This window comes from Mus caroli, unplaced genomic scaffold (genome assembly GCF_978045245.1).
Source record: "Mus caroli unplaced genomic scaffold, Mus_caroli_1 scaffold_16, whole genome shotgun sequence".
NCBI classification, from domain to species: domain Eukaryota; kingdom Metazoa; phylum Chordata; class Mammalia; order Rodentia; family Muridae; genus Mus; species Mus caroli.
In genome coordinates, this window is record NW_028227271.1 from 34,399,531 (window position 1) to 34,422,022 (window position 22,492).

At 41.9% G+C, this 22,492-nt stretch overlaps 1 protein-coding gene across 1 annotated transcript; it reads right to left on the bottom strand.

Moving 5' to 3' along the window:
* Positions 1 to 3,485: 3,485 nt before the first annotated feature.
* LOC147000760 (uncharacterized) lies at positions 3,486 to 10,571 on the bottom strand. Its single transcript, XM_085831546.1, is given in 5 exon segments — positions 3,486 to 3,576; positions 3,880 to 5,388; positions 6,254 to 6,358; positions 8,558 to 9,999; positions 10,002 to 10,571. Coding segments are annotated over 5 exon segments (3,717 nt in total).
* Positions 10,572 to 22,492: the final 11,921 nt, after the last annotated feature.

Here is a 22,492-nt window from a genome sequence, read left to right on the forward strand (position 1 = left end):
GCTCCTTGGGTACTTTCTCCAGCCTCTCCATTGGGAGCCCTGTGATCCGTCCAATCGCTGACAGTGAGCATCCACTTCTGTGTTTGTTAGGCCCCAGCATAGTTTTACAAGGGAGAGCTATATCTGGGTCCTTTCAGCAAAAGCTTGCTAGTGTATGCAGTGTAGGAATGTTGTTTTTTTATCTTGAAATTCTATTACCACATCACAGTAGAGCAAAGTGGTCCAAAGTTGCTGTTCTGGTAGCAATGTTTTCTGTGGGTTTCTCGGTACAAATCCATAAAATGAAAGGTTGGACACTGTAGCATTTGATGATAAATTCATTGTCAAGGAAAGAAAATCAGGAAAGCTGAGAATGTGTGGATGATTCATTCAATGTCATAAAACTAATGTAGAGCAAAGCTAGAAATATATGCCCTTGATCTGCTTACAAGGACAAGCTTATAGGTTATCTGTTTCTCAGGGGTTCAAGAAAAGTAAAATAGAATTTATAGGGTTCTAGGATTCCTGGAATCACATACTATGAAGGCAGCCATTTTCACTTACACTTACATTATGAACACAGGCCAGATGCATCCCAACATGATGCATGGTCCAACACTGGAGGACTTCCACGGTAACCCTTGTAACACTGCTAATACTTTAAGCAGTGGTGCCCACCATTTTGATTTTCTTAGCTTGTGTTTTCTCATATAAAGTTTCCTTGCTATCTTTTCTCATCATTGAATTCTCTGGACACTTCATAAATTTTAGTATGATGATCACGACCATGATGCTCTCATTAGTAGCAATAGGAGACACATAGAGACCCTTCACTCACCTACAAACCTGCCTTTATTCTCCCTTTATTCTCATACTGAAAAGGCTATCCTATAATCCAGACTGACTAAAAAACATGAAAATTCATAGTTTCTGGCTGCTTTCTGTTAAAATAGGCTGTGATTTTAATCTATTTTGTGATTAGAACTGTTTACCAAGTTGAACGATTCATAAATAAGCACAAAATGTTCTATTACATAGTCATTTGATAGTCTGTATTTATAACATTCTGATTCAATTTTCCTAATTTATATAGTGCTGGTTATATGTGATTATCAATTATCACATGCCAATATTTCTATTCTACATTATCAGCAATACAAGTGGCACTGAATTCACAGGAAAAATGTCTGTATCAAATATAGGTATTCTATATAGAATCAGCTATACCTTCACCAAGTCATTTCATATCTCAAAATCAATTCTTCAGCATGAAGGGAGTTCGATCAGTGCTTGGTGCATAAATATGATAATTTCAGTCTGACCACCATAGAAACAAAAGAAAGCAAACTAACAAAACACTATGGCATTGCAAGTCTGTAACTCAAACAGTCATATGTTGAAATGAGAGGTGGAGATAAAAAACTCACCTGGAAGCTCCCAAGCCACCAACATGGTGTCGGAAATAACAAGAGAAGACCTACCTCAATATGATGGAAAATGGAAACTGATTCCAAAATATTGTCCTCTCATATTCATGTCACAACATTGCATACACCCCACAATCTCTCTCTCTCTCTCTCTCTCTCTCTCTCTCTCTCTCTCTCTCTCTCTCTCTCTCTCTCTCTCTCTCTCTCACACACACACACACACACACACACACACTCACACACACATACCACACATACACACACACACTATATATCTATATCTATATATATAGATAGATAAATAGATAGATTAGATAGATAGATAGATAGATAGATAGATAGATAGATATAGATAAAAAAATAGATAGATGCAATAAATTAAAATATTAAGCTGTTGGTGTTCTTGATTGTAAGCATTCAATGGTCTCTATAAAATGTGCTCTAACTGTGCATTACCCAGCACATGTTAAGCTTGCACTTCAGACTTACCCTTATACCATAATATACATCCACATTCTGTTATACTCAAAGTTCAGGAGTACAGCACTGTTCCAAGTCCTGGTTCTGTTCAATTTAGGCAGAGGCAGGCGGATTTCTGAGTTCGAGGCCAGCCTGGTCTACAAAGTGAGTTCCAGGACAGCCGAGGCTACACAGAGAAACCCTGCCTCGAAAAAAAAAAAACCAAAAAAAAAAAAAAAAGTACTACTCACTTATGGATAATGACAGAGTGAAACAAATAAGTTCCCAATAACATGTAACTTGATAAAAGAACTGGTTTTGAAAATTAACCCAGGGTTGAATAATAATGTAGAAGCCTGTGTTTATATTCACCTGATGCCCCTTTACCTTGGGAAATGATCCAAAGCCACTAAAGCTCAAAATGCTCATTTATTATTGGTAAAGCATTGCATTTCAATCATTTGTTGTAAACAGAAACTGCAATCAAATATGAGCCATTTTATCTGAAATATTTGTACCTATTATCCTTTGACATTGGTGTTAAATAACATATTCACAACAAATGTGTAGAATCACATGGCATCAATATAGTCAAATATTGATTATAATCTTTGAGTAGTGGGTGTTGATTAGAGGTCACATAGATTTTTTTGGGTGATATCAGTGATTAGTGGTTTTGTTCTGTAACTAGGTTTGAAAGCATGGAGATTTATATTATATAGATATTATGGCACACTACACATCCACACACTTCTATATTATTTTGTTCCAACTATAAAGAAAAAATAAAAGGGGTATATTTTTTACTGTTAAAGCAATATATTATCATTTAGGAAATATGACTATATTTTAAGTTAAATCTGAGAGACATAAAGGTATGTCAACTCTTGTATATTCTGTCATGTATGGCTGTGACTATGGCAATAATTCTGCAGAGATCAATACACCTATAGTCATCACTGGTCATAACAATAAGAAATAGTGGCCAGCACAGGATGAAAGGAATCTGCAAAGAATCTCCTACAAGCCCAACTGGAACTACAGCTTATTATAATTTGCTTAAAGTTTACAAGGTTCCATTAAGTAATATGTCACCATTTCAAATTTAAAGACATGAAAATTTTATTCTAAGTGGTGAAAGACCCCCGAAGGGAGACCCTCACTCAAGTCTCGGGACCGTCGCGCACCCAGTAGGACACTGAGACTGGACTTTGTGATCACACGAGGAATTTTATTGAAAGCGAGACAGAACGAGAGCTCAGGCCAGCATGCTGGGGTCGAGACTCATGCTCCACGCAGGAGTAGAGGAGCTTCGACCCCGGTCTGAAGTTTTACAGAGCTTTTAAAGGAAAAAAACACAAACCAGGGGGAGGGAGGGGAAGTCATAAATTCTTTTAGCAGTTAGATCATGTGCTACCTTAGGCAATGCTTCTGGGGCGTTGAGACATTCCACAGAGGTCGTTGGAACATTATGATTGTTCCAGGAAAGGTAAGGTATGTTCCGGGAGTGGCTGAGGTCTGAGGACCAGGTGTTTATGACTCAAGTGTTTATGATCTTAATAGGTTGCTAGGAATTTTCCACTCTTCATTCCCCACTTCTTCTTGTGAAAAGCTCTAATCTTAGAGCGATCCTTCTTGTAAAACCTGGTACTGCTGCCGCAGGACCATTACCTGAACAGCACTTACTCTTTCTTTTACAAAGGTCACTAGCCTATTGAGAATACACGGTCCAAAAGTAAGTAAGAGCATAAGAATTATTAAGGGCCCAGCTAGAGTAGAGAGAAGGGTAGCAAACCATGGAGACTTATTAAACCAACTTTCAAACCATTCTTGTCTGTCTTCTCTTTCTTTTCTACGCATATTTAGGCGTTCCCTAAGCTTGGCCATAGAATCCCTGATTACTCCTGAATGATCAACATAAAAGCAACATTCTTCTTTTAGGGCAGCACAGAGTCCTCCTTCTTTGAGGAATAACAAGTCCAGTCCCCTCCTATTTTGTAACACTACTTCTGACAATGACGTTAAAGATTCTTCTAGCTTAGTTATGGACTGCTCTAAGGCCCCCAAGTCTGCATCCATAGCTGCTCTAAGCTCATTATAGTAATAGGGCTGCTGGATAAGGGCAGCTGCTCCTGTTCCAATTCCTGCTGCTACTCCCAATCCCAACAGGACAGCCAAAGTCAAAGATATAGGTTCTCTCTTATACCGAGTACGATGGTCAAACTCACCTATAAAGGAGCTATCATCATGGTAGATGACCCGGGGCACTAATTGGACCAGAATGCAAAAGTCCTCAGTAATGTTAAAGATTGAAGTGTGAAGGCAGGGAGTTAGACCGGTGCTACAGGCCCACCATGTATCTGGAGGGGGTACTAGGTACTGATCTGAGACATCTGGCAGGGTATTAATGGTTTTGTTACAGAGAGGCTGGTGTCCAGTAGGCACCCGGCCTATGCATAGTCCAGTGCCCGATACTGCTGAAAGAGTCAGTTTCCGTCGACTCCCCCAGGGGCAATGGGAATGGTCTGTAGTGACGTTATAATTTCGCACTTGAGCTATTCCTTCATAATAAGGGGGATTGGCAGCAAAGCACAACCAGCAAGATTGGGTAGCAGCAGGGTTTGTACGGTTTAGGACAGCGAAGGCACCATCGAGTAGACTGAATAGACGATCCTCCGTTCTTATAGGGGAAAGGGAGGAAGTTGGGCTGGGGAAAGAAGCTTTTTCTAAAGATGGTGTAGTGGGAGTGAAAACAGGGGGGCTATCAAGCACTGTATTTGGGCCTATGGCTCGTGCGGGCGGACTTTCTATTTTTAATCGAATAGTGAAAATGAACCCAGGGTCTCCTGCTCCAGTATATACTCTCCATCCCCAGCGATTTCCTTTTAACCATTGGCGATCTTGTTTTCCCTGCACAGTGAAACTAATCTTTAGGGGGTTGCAATAGCTATCCTTGCATGGTCCCTGGGGGCCACTAGAGGTCTCGGGAGCACATCCAGTCTGATAAGATGGGTAATTATATGGGTCCCTCTCTCCTTTGTTTGGCTCATCAGGCTCCCGACCCTTCTTTACTACAATTAAATCCCAAGGAGAGGCAGGATTCCAGTAAGCCTCTCCCGTGGTTTCACATCCCCATTTACCACAGAAATAACCTGATGCCCCTCCGCATCTTCTTTTCATTTCTCTGCTCTGTCCCTGTCCAGGGCAGACATAGAAGTCTGCTGCCTGGAGGTTTGCCCGAAAAAATTGTCCGGAGCATCCTAGGGTGCTCCCTATTCCATGCGGGACACACTGTTCTCCTGGGGGTGGTTTAGCCAAATTGTCATAATTGGGAAGATCCCAGGCCAGAGACCCGGCAGCCAACTTACAGATATCAGGTGTGAGATCAGGCCACCAAGTCCATGGAGGGTGTACTGCGGTTGTTGACCACACAACACCGCCTTCTTCATTAAGCACTTCCCAAGTTAACTTTTGGGGAGCATGCGGGTTATCACCCAAGGTTAGGGCCACGACGAAGGCGCAGCTTAAGAGGATTGTCAGTGGCTGCCACCGTCCAGTTGTCTTCATGGTTGTCTTTATCCAGGCTGGGAGCCTTTTTGACGTGGGAGGCGTGAATCCAGGCAGCGATTCCGTCTACCTTTACTGCCGTGGGGGTTGTTAACAGCACCAGGTATGGTCCTTTCCACCGAGGCTCAAGAGTGCCGGCTCGATGTCGTCTGACAAGGACCGAATCTCCAACCAGGAACCCGTGGGGCACTGCTGTAGTCCCCCGTGCATAGGCTTCTTTGATCTGGTCCCAGATCTGTGTTCTGACAACTTCTAAGGCCTTTAAATGGGTAAACAGCTCAGAGGGTGAGGAAGAGTCAGCACAGGGATCCAATATCCCACCAGACTCGGTCAAGGGGGTCGGTCCCCCATGCAGGATTTCATAAGGGGTGAGACCGAAACGTCCAGGTGTGTTTCGGACTCTAAGGAGCGCAAAGGGAAGGAGGGTCACCCAGTCTTTACCGCCGGTCTCAATAGCTAATTTAGTTAGGGTCTCTTTTAAGGTCCTATTCATTCTTTCTACCTGTCCTGAGCTCTGGGGTCTATAAGCACAATGTAACTTCCAATCAGTCCCCAATTGTGAGGCCAATCCCTGACTTACCTGGGCAACAAATGCGGGCCCGTTGTCCGAGCCAATTACCTTGGGGATCCCAAACGGAGGCAGAATCTCCTCCAGAATTTTCTTGGCAACCACCTGCGCCTTCTCAGATTTTGTAGGAAACGCCTCGACCCATCCCGAGAAAGTATCTATAAATACTAGCAAATATTTATTACCATATTTTCCTGGTCTGATTTCAGTGAAATCAACTTCCCAGTAAGCTCCAGGGCGGTTTCCTCATTGCCTTTTTCCTTGTTCCTTATAAGGTTGGGCAGCGTTAGTGAGTGCACAAGCCCGACAGGACTCCACTACCTGTTGTACCACCGCATTTAATCCTTGGATCTGATATCTGGAATTTTTAATAAGTTTCAAGAGTTTGTCAACCCCTAGATGGGTGAATTGATGCAGTTTCTGGACAAACTCTCTTCCTTCTTTGGCAGATAGCTCGATATGCCCTTGAGAAAAATAGGGAAACTGGTCCGCAGTCCAGATGAGCTCCCTGATATCATATTCTTCTTTCTGGTCCTGGCGTGCTACTTGATGAGGTCCTGGCGGGGGCTTGCCTCCTCCCACCAAGACTGCAGCTTGCTTTTGGCAGACTATACAATTAGGATGAGTCACTGGTGAGGGTCCTGACGAGGGCCCACTCTTTCCTGCCAAAGCCATTACCCCCTGGGCTGCCTGCTTTGCTGCTACATCAGCCATCTGATTTCCTTGGGCCACAGGATCCTGACCTTTTTGGTGGCCTGGGCAGTGGATAATAGCCACCTTTTTTGGCAGGTGGATAGCCTCCAGGAGGGCTAGGATTTCTTCTTTGTTTTTAATATCTTTACCAGCCGAGGTGAGCAGTCCCCTTTGCTTGTAGATGGCCCCATGGATGTGGGCTGTGGCAAATGCATAGCGGCTATCAGTGTAAATATTGATTGCCTTACCTTCAGCCATCTGTAGTGCCTGGGTCAACGCCAGAAGCTCGGCCTTCTGAGCTGAAGTCCTTTCCGGAAGGCTACTTGCCCAAATTACCTGCTTTCCGTCTACCACTGCCGCTCCTGCTCTCCTTTTTCCCTCCACCACGAAGCTGCTGCCATCTGTGTACCAATTTGGCACACCTGGCCATGGTTGGTCAGTCAGATCTTTCCTTGTTCCAGCTTCTTCAGCCAACACATCGGCACATTGATGTACAGGAACAGAGTCATCCACCAAGGGGAGGAGGGTGGCAGGATTGAGGATGGCAGGTGGAGCAAAAGTCACTCGATCATTTAACAACAAGCTCTGGTAGTGGGTCATCCGGGCATTAGTCATCCACCGGTCAGGGGGCTGTCGTACAATACTCTCCAGAGCATGGGGAGCAATTATAGTCACATGCTGACCCAGAGTAAGCTTATCAGCGTCTTTAACAAGGAGGGTTACTGCAGCAATGGCTTTCAGGCAGGAGGGCCAACCGCTGGCAACTGGGTCTAGCTTTTTAGATAGGTAGGCCACCGGCCGCTTCCAGGGCCCCAGAGTCTGAGTCAAGACTCCGCGGGCTACTCCAGCCCGCTCATCAACATATAGGGTGAAAGGCTTAGTCAAATCTGGCAGGGCCAGAGCGGGGGCTGCAAGCAGGGCTGCCTTTATGCTGTCAAAGGCTTTTTGGTGTTCCTCAGTCCAGGTGAATGGGACTTTTTCCTTAGTAAGTGGATATAGAGGGGCTGCCAGTGTTGTGAACCCTGGTATCCAGAGTCTGCAAAAGCCTGCCATCCCCAGAAACTCACGTACTTGGCGCGGGGTGGTGGGGGTTGGGATCAGCATCACAGTCTTTTTTCGAGCCTCGATGAGCCATCGCTTTCCTTCTCGGAGGGTGTATCCTAGGTAGGTCACCTCAGTGCGACATAGCTGAGCTTTCTTGGCCGATACCCGGTACCCCAACTTACCCAATTCCTTTAGGAGCTTCTTGGTTCCTTCAAGGCACAGTTCCTGAGTTGAGGCAGCAACCAGTAAGTCATCTACATACTACAAGAGAGAAATCTGAGGGTTTTGCGCCCTAAAAGGCACAAGGTCATGGTGGAGCGCTTCATCAAAAAGAGTAGGGGAGTTTTTGAATCCTTGGGGCAACCTTGTCCAGGTTAGCTGGCCCGTGTGTCTTCCTTCTGGGTCCCTCCACTCAAAAGCGAACAGTGGCTGGCTATTAGGGTGTAATCGAAGGCAGAAAAAGGCATCTTTTAAGTCTAGGACAGTGTACCAAGTCCGCTCTGGCGGGAGGGAACTTAATAGGTTGTAAGGATTTGGAACAGTAGGGTGAATGTCCTGTACCCTCTTGGTAACTTCTCTCAAATCTTGCACTGGTCGATAATCATTAGTCCCAGGCTTCCGTACTGGCAGGAGAGGTGTGTTCCAAGGGGATTGGCAAGGCACTAGAATTCCTTGTTTCAACAGTCTCTGTATATGTGGCCGGATGCCTTCTTTAGCTTCCTTACTCATAGGGTATTGTCTGACTGAGACAGGGGAGGCACCGGCTTTTAATTCTACCACGACCGGTGGTACTTGTTTGGCTAATCCCATCCCTGCTTGCTCAGCCCAGACTCCAGAAAAAGCGGATAGCCATTCAGGGTCTGGCAATTGCTTGGGACCCTGCTCATGGAGGCGATACTCTTCTTCTAAATTTAGAACCAAACACGCTATAGGGGTCTCTCCCCAGGTAACTTCTGGCCCCTTTGAGGTGAACTGAACTTGAGCCTTAAGTTTGGTCAACAAGTCTCGTCCCAGAAGGGGTGTAGGGCACTCAGGAATCACAAGAAAAGAGTGAGTTACTTGATTTTTTCCTATTTCCAAAACTCTCTTAGTGGTCCAGGGGTAAAATTTACTGCCAGTAGCTCCCATCACCATAGTCTTCTTACTTCCTAATTGTCCTAACGGTTTAGTCAAGACTGAATGCTCTGCTCCTGTGTCTATTAAAAAATTAACAGGAGTCCCCTCCACAGAGATTGTTACCCTAGGCTCGGGGAGGGGATCCGAGCCCCGACTCCCCTAGTCTTCTCCCAAAGTCAACACCTTGGGTCCTCTTGGCTTCTTTTTGGGGCAATCTCTGGCCCAATGTCCTTTCTCTTTACAGTAAGCACACTGGTCTTTTTCAAGTGGAAATCTCTGTTCTCCTGGAGGTCTTCTTGCCCTGTTGCCCAGGTACCCTGACTGTCCTTTCTCTGACTTTCTTTCACCTACTACTGCAGCCAAAATCCTAGTTAAGTTTCTCTCCTGGCGGTGATCACGCCGATTCTCTCTCTCTTCAATCTCTTTCTTTTCTCTCTCCTGCTTCTCTTCCTCTGTCTCCCTCTTGTGATACACTTTCTCAGCTTCCTTCACTAAATCCTGTAAAGTATAATCTTGGAGCCCCTCTAGTCTCTGTAACTTTTTCTTGATATCAGAGGCGGACTGACCAATGAAAGCCATAGCCACGGCTGCTTTCTGTCCCTCTGAGGAGGGATCAAATGGTGTATACCTCCTGTAAGCCTCCATCAGTCGTTCTAAGAAAACAGACGGCGGTTCCACTGGACCCTGAAGAACCTCTCTTACCTTGGCCAAATTGGTGGGTCGCCGTGCAGCCCCTTTGAGCCCCGCCACTAGAGTCCGGCGGTAGACCGTGAGACGCTCCCTACCTTCCGCAGTGTTGTAGTCCCAGTTAGGACGGGTCAAGGGGAAGGATTCATTTATAAGATTGGGGAGATTAGTGGGGGTCCCATCTTGTCCTGGGACATTTTTCCTGGCTTCCAGCAGGATCCTTTCTCTTCCCTCCTTGGTGAAGAGGACCTGCAAAAGTTGCTGGCAATCATCCCAAGTGGGCTGGTGGGAAAACATGAGGGACTCGAGGAGTCCGGTCAAGCCCGAGGGATTCTCTGAAAAGGAAGGGTGATTAGTCTTCCAGTTGTACAGATCAGCTGATGAGAAAGGCCAATACTGCAAAGGGGCAAGTTCATTGGGGCCTGGTGGGGGGCCATAGGCACGGAGGGGTAAAGTAACGGTGGAATCGGGTCCATGTCCCCCCCCCTACGGCCCCTCCGGCTCCGTGTCCCCGCCGCAGGACCCACTGCCCCGTCTCTCTCACTAGGGGCCTGGGCAGGGGGTGCAGATGGCAGCCGTGGCAGAGGGTAAGGGGGAGGTTGCTGCGACTTGGCCCATGGAAGGTCCTCGATCTCGGGGTAGATCTTCGGGGGTGCCGAAGGACCAGCCGAGGGTCGGGCTGGCTTGGGTTTGGTTTCTGCGACTGCCACCATCATCCCGGAGGGCCCCACGGCCCAAGGCTTAACCCAAGGTGGTGGATTCTGGACCAGGTCCTGCCAGACGATGACATAGGGGACCTGGTCAGGATGTCCTCCTGCTTCCTGAAAAACAAGGCGCTTGACAGCAAAAATAAGAGGCAGGTTAAAGGCTCCTTCCGGTGGCCAACCTACTCCGAAGGTCGGCCATTCGGAGGAACAAAAAGTCTGCCAGGGTCCCTTCTTGACATCTACTGACAGATTGTGGGCCCTAGTCCTTACTTCAGTCCAGTGATCAAGAGTCAAAGTCAAAGGGGTCGTCACTGTCTGTCCCATTTTGAGCTCGACAACACACACAATAAAAGCAACCACAAACACAAGAGGAAAGAGAAACCAAAACCGACGTCGACTTTTTGTCGACCAGAGGCACTGAAAAGAGTCAATCGGCCTAGAATCAGGACCCTGACACAGATCGTCAAGTAGAAGGACTATCTCCTGACTATTCCCACGGGGGTCCACCAAGCGTCCCTGGTCCTCCCCCTGTCCTCCTGGGACGTCTCCCAGGGCGAACGGATGGTGGAAACCTGGGTACGTCTACCCTTATCCACACCACTCTCTCTCCCAGAGCGCAGTCTCACTGAGCGTCCGCAAAAACCGAAACTGCGATCGCACCAGATTTCTAAACAGAATACAGACACAGTACTGGGACAAAAACAGAGAATCTTACCTCTAAGTGGGTCTAGGACCCCTGGGTGGTCCCGCAGATCCCGGACGAGCCCCCGGAGGGAGACCCTCACTCAAGTCTCGGGACCGTCGTGCACCCAGTAGGACACTGAGACCGGACTTTGTGATCACACGAGGAATTTTATTGAAAGCGAGACAGAACGAGACAGAACGAGAGCTCAGGCCAGCATGCTGGGGTCGAGACTCATGCTCCACACAGGAGTAGAGGAGCTTCGACCCCGGCCTGAAGTTTTACAGAGCTTTTAAAGGAAAAAAACACAAACCAGGGGGAGGGAGGGGAAGTCATAAATTCTTTTAGCAGTTAGATCATGTGCTACCTTAGGCAATGCTTCTGGGGCGTTGAGACATTTCACAGAGGTCGTTGGAACATTATGATTGTTCCAGGAAAGGTAAGGTATGTTCCGGGAGTGGCTGAGGTCTGAGGACCAGGTGTTTATGACTCAAGTGTTTATGATCTTAACAGGTTGCTAGGAATTTTCCACTCTTCAGTGGCTATAACTCAAAAACCAAAGAGCTAACAGGACACAGTGGTAACTCTGACTCCAAAATGTGAGAATCTAAATCCCATTTCTTCCATGCCATATTAGGCTGCCTTCAAGTGATGATTAAGGATTAACTAGGCATAGTCACACCATCTTACAGAACAAGCCCAGACATCAACTATCTCCTTATTTAAAAGGCAATACAGGGTGGTGTAGAAAAACACAGAGCCTTTCACAACAAACTAGAGTATTGGAGAAATAATGCCACCTAAGAGATGGAAATTATACCAAATAAGCCAGAAACTCAACACAATCAATGCTTCCCACAAACCAGTGTAACCTTAGCATTGTCTTAGAGCTTCATAATCAGACAAATGCAAAAGCATGATAGAAACACTGGATGTTTTAAAGATGCCAGCAAAGTAAAGTCTACATTTACTATGTAGAATGTCACTCCAAACAATCTCAGCTCAGTTTTGTTGTTAAGATAGTAGCCATGCTCATTTGAATTCTGAGTCCTAGTCCACAATATTGTCAGAAGAGTTGAATGCAACTTCTTATTTTGTATTTTGATGGAATATACTTACTGATGTCACATTGTCCTATTCAGTCACTTCCATAAGACTGATTCCTACTGGAAAGGTCCATGATTCACCAAAGAATGATAGCCTGAATTAAAATAGTTTGTAATTGCAAAGAGTGTTTTTATTCTGCAGAAGTCCAGCATGCTGGGGTCTCCCATTACCGGTATAGAGAGACACCCAAGTGAGCCTGAAGGGCTGATTTAAAACACATTATGTTCATCAGTTGGGTCCATCTCTAAGGACATTCCATTACTGGGCTTTGGGGGCTGGAAAGTTGCAGGAGAAGCCTGGAAAGTGATGCTGACCAATCATTGTCCTTGCCTCAGGCCAGGTGGCAAGCCAGCTTCTGAAGCCTGGACTTGCCTGGACTTGCCCAGTTCTTGGAAACAGATTTAGACCTAGTCTCCTTAACTGGCAATTTGAAGGCTATCATGGAATCAGCCTAGCCTTCTCACTACTTCAGCACTAAAGGCAATGTCCTCAGTTATGTAAAATCTTGTGTTTGATTCTCTCTCTCTTTTATTTTATTTAGTAACCCTATAAAAAGTTATAGTGAATATTCCCGTACTCAGAAAATCTTTTCTGTTGTCATTGACTTCCAATACACTGCCCTCCTCTTTACATGTGCCATTTTTCTTAAAGCAACTACCTCAGGCTCCTCACTGGCTTCCGGTTTTCATTCTATCTCAGGTGCAATTGTTAGCAAAGATCCCAGGTTGACTTTACTGCTTTTACTCCTTTTTATTTTGTCTTTGTTCTTGAGAGTGGACAATGATTACGTGTGTGTCCCATTTCCTCACTCCAGCTCTCCCCCATCTTCCCACCAACATACCTTTTGCAATTTTAATGTCCATTTATAACCTACTAAGCCCAGATAGCACTGTCATGTGGGAATTTATACTATTTGCTTTGCTTTCTTTATCTCTCTGAATGTTCCCTTTGGTGAGTTCACTGACTTCTGGCTTTTATGTGTATTTGATGTTCCTAACCCGGAATCCTAGGTTTGGCATCTCTATCTCTGCATGTCCAGACTCTGATATCCAACTGCCAGCAACAATTCATTAGTGCCCTTTACTATACAGAAAATTCTACTTCCTTAAATTCATCCACCATCTCTGGTTATTATAAACTTTCTGCCTCTTTCCCATTTCCATGAGCTTTAGGGGGATGGGTATGAAAAAGACACCACATCCAGAGCTGAGTGCTTTGTTCACTATCTAGTTGTGGTTTTCTGTATTACTTTCCATCTACTGAAGAAGTTCCCCTGCTGAAGTCTGATTGATGGCCTCATCTATGGCTATACAAGTGTGCCACTAGAAGCCTTTGTATCATTCATTTAGCAGAATAATGGCAGTTTTTTCTCTAGAACCCATAGACTGTCTATTCTTGGTTTCTTGGTTTCACTATGCAAACTCTTTAAAACTAATATCAAATCTATAATATAGGAATTATCTCATTTTATGTGTATAGATAATACATGTATAAAGGATGCAGATATAGCTGTCTCTTTTGAGACAATGCCGGGGCCTAGCAAAGAGAAGTGGATGCTCACAGTTAGCTATTAGATGGATCACAGGGCCCCCAATGGAGGAGCTAGAGAAAGTACCCAAGGAGCTAAAGGGATCTGCAACCCTATAGGTGGAACAACATTATGAACTAACCAGTACCCCAGAGCTTTTGACTCTAGCTGCATATGTATCAAAAGATGGCCTAGTTGACCATCACTGCAAACAAAGGCCCATTGGACTTGCAAACTTTATATGCCCCAGTACAGGGGAAGGCCAGGGCCAAAAAGTGGGAGTGGGTGGGTAGGGGAGTGGGGGGGTTGTATTGGGGACTTTTTGGATAGCATTGGAAATGTAAATGAGGAAAATACCTAATAAAAATATAAATAAATAAATAAATAAATAAATAAATAAATAAATAAATAAATAAAAAAGAAAGTATATAATAAGAGAGATGGCTGCCCTTCACAAACAGTTTGCTAGAGTTAGGCTTGCCATCTGATTACATGTACTCTAAGGCCTGAACACACATTGTGGAATACTTTAAAACTCATTCTGAATGTATGTAGGATTATGTCCTGTGAGACAGGGACATGAGATTAAGTGTACTCAGATAATTTCTATTATAGGTAGAAATGTGCTTCTTGTTAAACCAGTATGTTAGTATATAGCAGAATGTCAACATTTTTGAAGAAATGATTTTTAAATTGGCAATTAAGTTTAAATGGAGCTAGAATATAAAGCTTAATTTAACAAGCTATCATCCAAACAAAAAGAGGGGATTAAGACACCAAACAAGTACTACCAATCATGTCAAGACACCAAGAGACAGTACCCATAGTGATAAGGCTCAAAGGAAACAGGCTAACACTTCATTCTAAAACATCATTCCAAAATTGTAAGAAAATAAAAGGCAAATCTTTAAACAACCTCTTCTACAGTAGTGGTATTCTTATGGCCATCTTCAGGATTGTAAGGACTTCATTGGCTACCATAGTACAGTAAAACAGACATCATCCAGACCAGCACATCCAGTAAAAACATAGGGCACTTAATTGGAGAAGTCAGAGTCTTCTGTACCAGAGACATTTCATTAGCTTGGTCCAGGATCTAAAGTGCTGACTCTAGGCTTGAAAATGTAGAGTTTCTAACATTCCAATGGTACAAATCTATTGATGTATCAAAATGCCACTTGATTGGTAAAGTAAGTAGGTATGCTTTATAAGACAATGCAAGGGGAACAGTACACAGAAAAGATTTTTTTTTTCTGACGTGCTCTACAAAGAGGGAAGTTACTTACATTATTTTCACTCTAGTTTTCAATTAACCAAATCTACCCAGTGGCCCAAGACACAGTGTTTCCAGCAACACTGATGAATGCTGTGTGCTTCTACACCTGCTTTCTTCATTTGTTTCCATTTCAAACACCCTGTGAGCAAGGTAATTGAGTTTGAATTACTTGGGGGGATCCTCCCCCCTCATGGTTCTGTGCAAGAGAAGCTCACAGTTCTAATGATTTATTATTTCCCATCCTAAGTGTATTTGGTGTGTGTGCCCAGAACAGTAGCTACATAAGAGAAGCACACATCCTGTCACTTCCAATATTGCCATGAATAAATCCAGAGAAGCACTTCTGCCTTGACCATTTGCGGAAGCAGCTCTTTCAAACTCTAACTGGAATTCTTTATAATACCAGAGCCTCTGTCATATGAGATATGCCCAATTTAACTTAGGGTCTTCAAACACAATGGATATTACTCCAGATCCCAATATTTCCACTGTTCTGGGAATGGCAAATGTATTTTTGAAATGCGATTTTGCAAGCATAGATGATCCTATGAGTTAAGTTACCCATGTAATTAAAACCTTTCCTATCTAGTCATTTTGTGCTAAGCTGTGTTGTAAGCATTTTATAATCTAACATTTCATAGAATCAACAACTTGATAATGTAGAAGATCTTATCTCGTTTCATAGATAGGTGGAACAGTTTTTAAATGAATTCTTACTTCTTACTGATATGCCCTTAAATTCATGATCTTTTTGGCTGTAGAGAGCAACAGAAAAAGTTGTTCAGTACCTGAAAATACTTGGTCATTAGAATCATTTGAATATGAAATATGTTCCTTAGGCTCATTGTGCTACTTTAGAAAGTTTAGTACCTATAAGGAGGGGGAGCTAGCTGAAGGGAAAATGTCACCGAGGATAGATATTTGGGGGTAACCTGTCTCTCTTGCTCTTCTCAATTATTTGCTTCTTGTCTGCCATGTCTTGCCTATATACAACTGGAATTCTTTATAATACCAGAGCCTCTGTAATTCCAATTCCAAGATGGAATTGGACCTTCAAAATCAAGAGTCCTCTAATTTTTTATGCCAGATATTTTTATCAAATAAAAAATTAACAAATATAGATAGAACAGGGTATTCTGCAGCCTCTATTTTGATTACCAAAATATGGCTCTTAGAGCTGTGAAGCACATATAATCATTTTTATACCTCTGAGACCTCCATAATGCAGAAGTCATATATTTCTTTATCAAAAGTACCATATGAATCTGGCTTCCCAGTCATCCCTGCCAAGGAGCCAGATATGTGAACAAACCCTCTGGGATTCCAAAGACTGATCCACATATCAACTGAATATCACAAGTTGTGTCCATCAATATCATGTAGAAAAAATATCCAAAAATGTATTGCTCAAATTTCATGCAGAACTATGATATATTAAATAGTCTTCAATTCAATACTATATATATATATATATATATATATATATATATATATATATATGTGTGTGTGTGTGTGTGTGTGTGTGTGTGTGTGTATGTGTGTGTGTGTATACATAAATAATCCAAATATTATTTGAAGAAATCAACACCAAAAAAAGGAAGAAGAGAAATTTTGTGAAAGTTATCATTTAAAGTCAAAGGACTGTGTTCTAGATCTTGAATCAGATGTAGAAAGTAACCTTTAAATATATAGCCTTAATTTAAAAATATATAAATTGTGATAATCATATTACTAATATGACCAGGAGAAAAATGGCATTAAATTAATAAGAGAGTGGCTTTTTTTAATGTAAGGCATTTTTATTAGATATTTTATTCATTTACATTTCAAATGCTATCCCCAAAGTCCCCTATACCCTTCCCCTGCCTTGTTCCCCAACCCACCCACTCCTGCTTCCTGGCCCTGATATTCCCCTGTACTGGGGCATATATATGATCTTTGCAAGACCAAGGGCCTCTTCTCCCATTGATGGCTGATTAGGCCATCCTCTGCTACATATGCAACTAGAGACACAGTTCTGGGGGATACTGGTTAATTCATATTATTGTTTCTCCTATAGGGTTCAGACCCCTTTAGCTCCTTGGGTACTTTCTCTAGCTCTTTCATTAGGGGCCCTGTGTACCATCCAACAGATGGCTTTATAACAGTTAAAATTACTAGCACTGAAAGCAACCTAGTTTCAGTTTTTAGAGAGACAGGGTAGACAAATTGCTTTCATAGTAATTTTTCCACAACTCTTTATTATTGTGTAATCCTGACTCAGCCCTCCACTTTTCATATAGAATGGAAGATGGTGCTGTGGAATCCCAATATAAAATATATTCAGTTTAAATTATTTTATTTTATTAGTGTTTGTGTGTGTGTGTGTGTGTGTGTGTGTGAGAGAGAGAGAGAGAGAGAGAGAGAGAGAGAGAGAGAGAGAGAGAGAGAATGTGCACTCATGAATATGAGAGACACCAGATCCTCCAGGAATTTGGAGTTATGGTACATATGATTATGTTATAGGAGATTGTGAGCTGCGGGGAATTTGTTTCTATGAATGAACTGCTAATCTTTATGATGAGCAGCACACATTCGTTACAAATGAGTCATTTTTCCAGATCCATTTTACTTCAATTTCAAATGCTGAGTAAGCTCTCATACAGTTCCTTCTTCCAATGTGATTACATACAAGGGTTATAATAAACCCATGGGAAAGGGGATAGCATTTGAAATGTAAATGAAGAATGCATCTAATAAAATGTTAACATTAAAAATAAAATATATAAAAAATAATAATAAACCCATGGCTGTCTTGTCAATGACTGCAGACATATTTCAACAGTATGATTTAGGAATGCTTCTAGAAACTATTAGATAGAGGACAGGGATTGTGATAAATACACTGGTGTTCATTCTCAAACCAACAAGGAATTGTCCAACTCAAAAAAATGCCAAACATGTTAGCAAAATTATCTCTGCCTTGAAGTGAAGTTGAAGAAAATATTGATAGTGTGATTCAAACCCTGTATTATTACCATTTTCTAACATGATATTATTAGAGATTATAGATAGGAGAGAATTAAGGAAAAAAATAAATAGAGATGTTCATGTAAATTGGCTGTTAAGAGGGAATATAGGTCTATCTTGGAAATAGCAAGAGTTGTATTCTGTTATATATGACTAAAGGTGATGGGTTTGCATCTTGGTAATGCTAAGCCAAACCAAGTACATCTAAAAAAAAAAAAATAAATAAATAAGTGTTGAAAAATTCTACCTAAGGAAAGAGGTAAGGGATTATAACCAAAGCATTGTTCTTTTTTAACAAAGATACAAACGGGGCAGCTATTTAGGAAGCCTATACATGTTTATATAATAAAGCATTTAGAAACAAGCATCCCTAAGAATGCTCAATTTAGGAGCGCACTACTGAGAATGCTCTGTTTCAGATTATGCTTTGAAGGAAAAAAAAAAACTGGTAGATCCATTTGTGTCTGAAAATTGTAGACTACATGTGTAGTTGCTTTAAAAGTGGGAAGGGGTACATTTTGGCATGATAATGTGCATCATAAATACAAAACCATGATGAGGAATGTTTTCAAGGTGTGATGGTACTATCCCACTGCTTCTTTAGGAAGGCTACCAGAGAGCAGCATCAAGGCAGATTTGAGAAGACATGGAAGTAACCTGCTGTTGTGAGAATTGGTCCAGATCTCTTGGCTCCAGGGGTGAAACTCTTTGATTTTTTTCCCCTTTCATTGATTAAATTTAATCTTTTAACAATTTAACTTATATATATTGTGCATTGACATTACTGTTTGTTCAGTCTCTTTTCTTATTTGCCATCCTTATTATATCCCCACCAACAAGATCCTTTCCCATATCCATTTTTTTTTGTTGGTTTTGCAACACTGGTTTTAACCAAGGCTGTCTACAATGTTCTTATTCTATGATTTCTTTATAGTATTTTCCAGGGAATAGAGCTTATGCCTCAATGACCTCTTCTAATTATTGATGCTCTACTTCCTGTTCATAGCAAGTATGGTGCATGTAGAAACATGTGAGAATTGAGTATCTAATAACTTAATTTTAACTAGGGTTGAGTCAGGTGCTATCAAAGCAATACCTAAAGATGTAAATTTCAATTTATCTTTAAGCCTTTACTTTCTTCATAAGTAGGTATCTTTTCATAGACCCTAGTTTTAAAAATGACATCAAACAAAGACCAAAATATAGAAACAAAACCCCAAGATTGTTTTCAATTGAATAAAGAACAAAAGAGTTAAAGACTTTTGATGTAGTCTGTCTGGTCTATTTCCAAAGCTCTCTTCCACTGTTCCACATTTTAGAGGAGAAGAGAAAGATCGAAAAGAAACAAAGAAAAAAAAAAAACTCCTAAATGTTCAATACACCAGAGAATTGACAGAGATCAAGTTCCTGAGACCACAACTTACTCTGACCCTAGCATAACCCACAGTGGATATTCAACATTCTTTTCTCCTTTATCTCCTAAAGAATATAATGTATTTGTCTCCTAGATACACAGATTTTCTGTTCTCTTAGAAGAGGAAAGGATTAAGGATGAACATTTCAGAAATCTGTAGAAGCTAGGAAATGTATTTAATGAAAAAAGTCAGCAAGGCACTACTAAAAAGTCAAAACTAGTCCAGAATACTGGGAAGGGGAAACTGCATGTGAATGCTCAAGAAAAGGCAATTCCAAACAGGTTTGCAGGGCAGCAGAGAAAGCACAGCACACACTTGGTGAGGCTGGAAATGAAAATACTGAATGGGAAAAAATAAACATTTCCATGCATGTGTAGACTGCTTTCAATTGCACAGCAAGCCTTCCATTTCTAGACTCTAAAGAAAATTAGTAGATCTTTAAAATTACTCCCCTTCCCTTTTAATACCAGACTGGTGATTCTTTTAAACACTTAGCAGCCAGTCAGCTAGTTACAGTCTTTCTTGTCACTTCCGAGATGAAAGCAGAAGGGTCACTGCAGCTGGCCTGGATAGAGTCTTCTTGAAGGAAGAACAAAATTAAAATCCTGAAACTTGCATCCCATGTGTTGCCCAGTAGACCATACCAATTACTTACATCTCTTGACAGTAAGAGGCTTTGACATGCAACAAGTGTGGAACATGCTGGGAGTTGATTATTCTATTGAATACACTCTGGATAAGTTGGATAAATGAAAGGCATGCTGCTTGCCTCTGAAATCTAGACTGAGGAAGTAAAGTGGAACTGGCAAATACAACATTTTCAATGAACTCCAGCAACTGGCTTCAAAGACACCAGAATCAGACCAATGCACGAGGTTCATAGGATGGAGCAAGGTGCTCAGTGCATAATGATGAGCAATGTCACTCTTTCTTTGTGCATTACATACAGATATGCTGAAGACTGCTTCCTATTCAGCCCACACGTCTTAAAGGCTGACTCTTCCTGTACTTCTGTGTTCATCACTCACTGTACATGTGTTTCTTTTGTGTGCTCAGAATTAAGCTTGACATTGTGAAAATAGGGTGAAGATAACCAGCTGCATAGCACCCCTAGGAATATTGAAACTGATGACTTACCGCTTAATCACTCAAAAACTGAGACAGAATTATACTTAGTTCAAAAGAGAAAGCACAGAGTCGGAAAACATTGTACTGTGCTGGACATTCATTGGAATGTCAGCAGATGATTCCCCAAGGAAACAACATAAATATAATACCTGAAGATGAGCTGGAAGAAGCAGAGAAATAGGTAGGCTTTGTACTAGGAGGTACCTACACTCTCTGCCATGATGCTACTGACTGTGTATAAAAAGGAAGTGAAGAATAGAAAAGACCCATGATGATCATGATTCATCATTATGCTCTCATAAGTAAAAACTAAAAATAATGGACAAATTCATGCAAGTATGAACACTAGACAAATAGGTTCTTTTTCTCAGAATCCTAATCTAGCCTATTCCAAATCTTCATCTATCATCACTACATGATAAAAGTCCATTAGAGGTAGTGTTGTTTATTTGTTGTATATATGTGTTCAGTAGGTCAGCTTAGAAAACTCTCCACTAGACAGGGATGATTGCCCTGATCACTTAGTCTTGTGTCCTGAATCCAAACAATTTATCCAAATTTCTGTGTGCAGGATTTTTAGACTAGCCAAAATTCGTACTTCAGAATATGGATCCACTACATAGAAAAATGAATAGATACAGTTCTTGTAGGATGGAAGGAGCAGAAGGCCTGGGATAAATGATGAGTTAGGTAGAGCAAAGTAGCTCTGGGCTTATAAAGATCTGGATTCTAGTTCTGTTTTTCTATCATACTGGTACTAGAAGGCTATGTAACAGCCTAAAACCTCACTGTCAGCTTGATAGTGTTTACAATGGAGAAGCATAGTCATATAACTCCTGAGAATTGGTTATAATAAGGCAGATCATGACTTTTATGAATAAGATAATTTTGATATATAATATGTAATCTACATATGCCTGTCCCTTCTTTTTTCCTTGAATCTTCATCCAATCTGTCCTTGGTAATAGCAAAAGTCAATTCCAATAAAGACTCTTAGTAAATCTATGAAAGAATCAATGCCAAAAATGACTTTCAAAATTGGAAGTAGTGCAAAGTATAAGAAGGAGGGTCAGTAGACCTTCCTCAGCAGATTTATAGGATTACAGTCACCAACTTTATTAAAGGGCATATCTATGGATATCTTAGAAGCATTTTCAGGAACAATTAGACCACGTGGGTAGTAATAGAATGAGCATCTTCATTTGCTGATATAATAAAACCAGGAGTAGACTACTGGGAGTCGCTAGAACTATGTGGATCATTTAGGCATGTCTTTGTGTGTCTCTCTCTAGACACTCACACCACTGGGATGCTCAGTCTCATCAGTCCAAAGTCACTTGAGCCAACAATGAATTGAATAAAACTGTGAGTAAAAATAAATGTGGCTTGCTTATATGGTCTAGCCAGTTATTTGCTCACAGTGATGATATAAGCAGGTAACATAGAGGTAATAACATGCATATGAAGGAGTAGCACCTTGGCAGAGAGAATTATGCCTTGTGTGTAGCAGATGCAGTATGCCTGTGTGGAAAAGGGGGAGTGAGGTAAAATAGATGAGGTAGATATATGTATGCTCTGTTTAAAGATGTTCATCTGCCTGACCACAGAACAAGACTTTCTGGTATTTTCTTGTTAGATAAACTTCATTTTGTACTTTTCTTCAGCAGGAATTCTTTCTGATGTAAACCATAGTGTCATATGGAGGTTCCATAAATAAGCCAATCCTACGAGTTCAGTTATATGCTCAGGCACAGGCACAGTTATATGCTCAGTTATATACAGGCACAGACACTGTCTAAACTAACCAAACTCCCAATGGTAGGAGCAATGTGTACTTAACCAAAGTCATGAAGAATACACACACACACACACACACACACACACACACACACACATGGAGAGAAAAAGAGACAGGCAGGCAGGCAGAGAGAGAGACACAAAGAGATACAGAGACAAAGACAGAGAGAAATTGGTCGTTCTGTTGGCATTGCCAATTATAGAAATACAGAGCCTGGTTTTGTTTCTATTTCAATAAATTACAGGAAAACAACTGTCTGGATACAAAAAGAAATTAGAAGAAAAAATTCTAAGGACAATCTT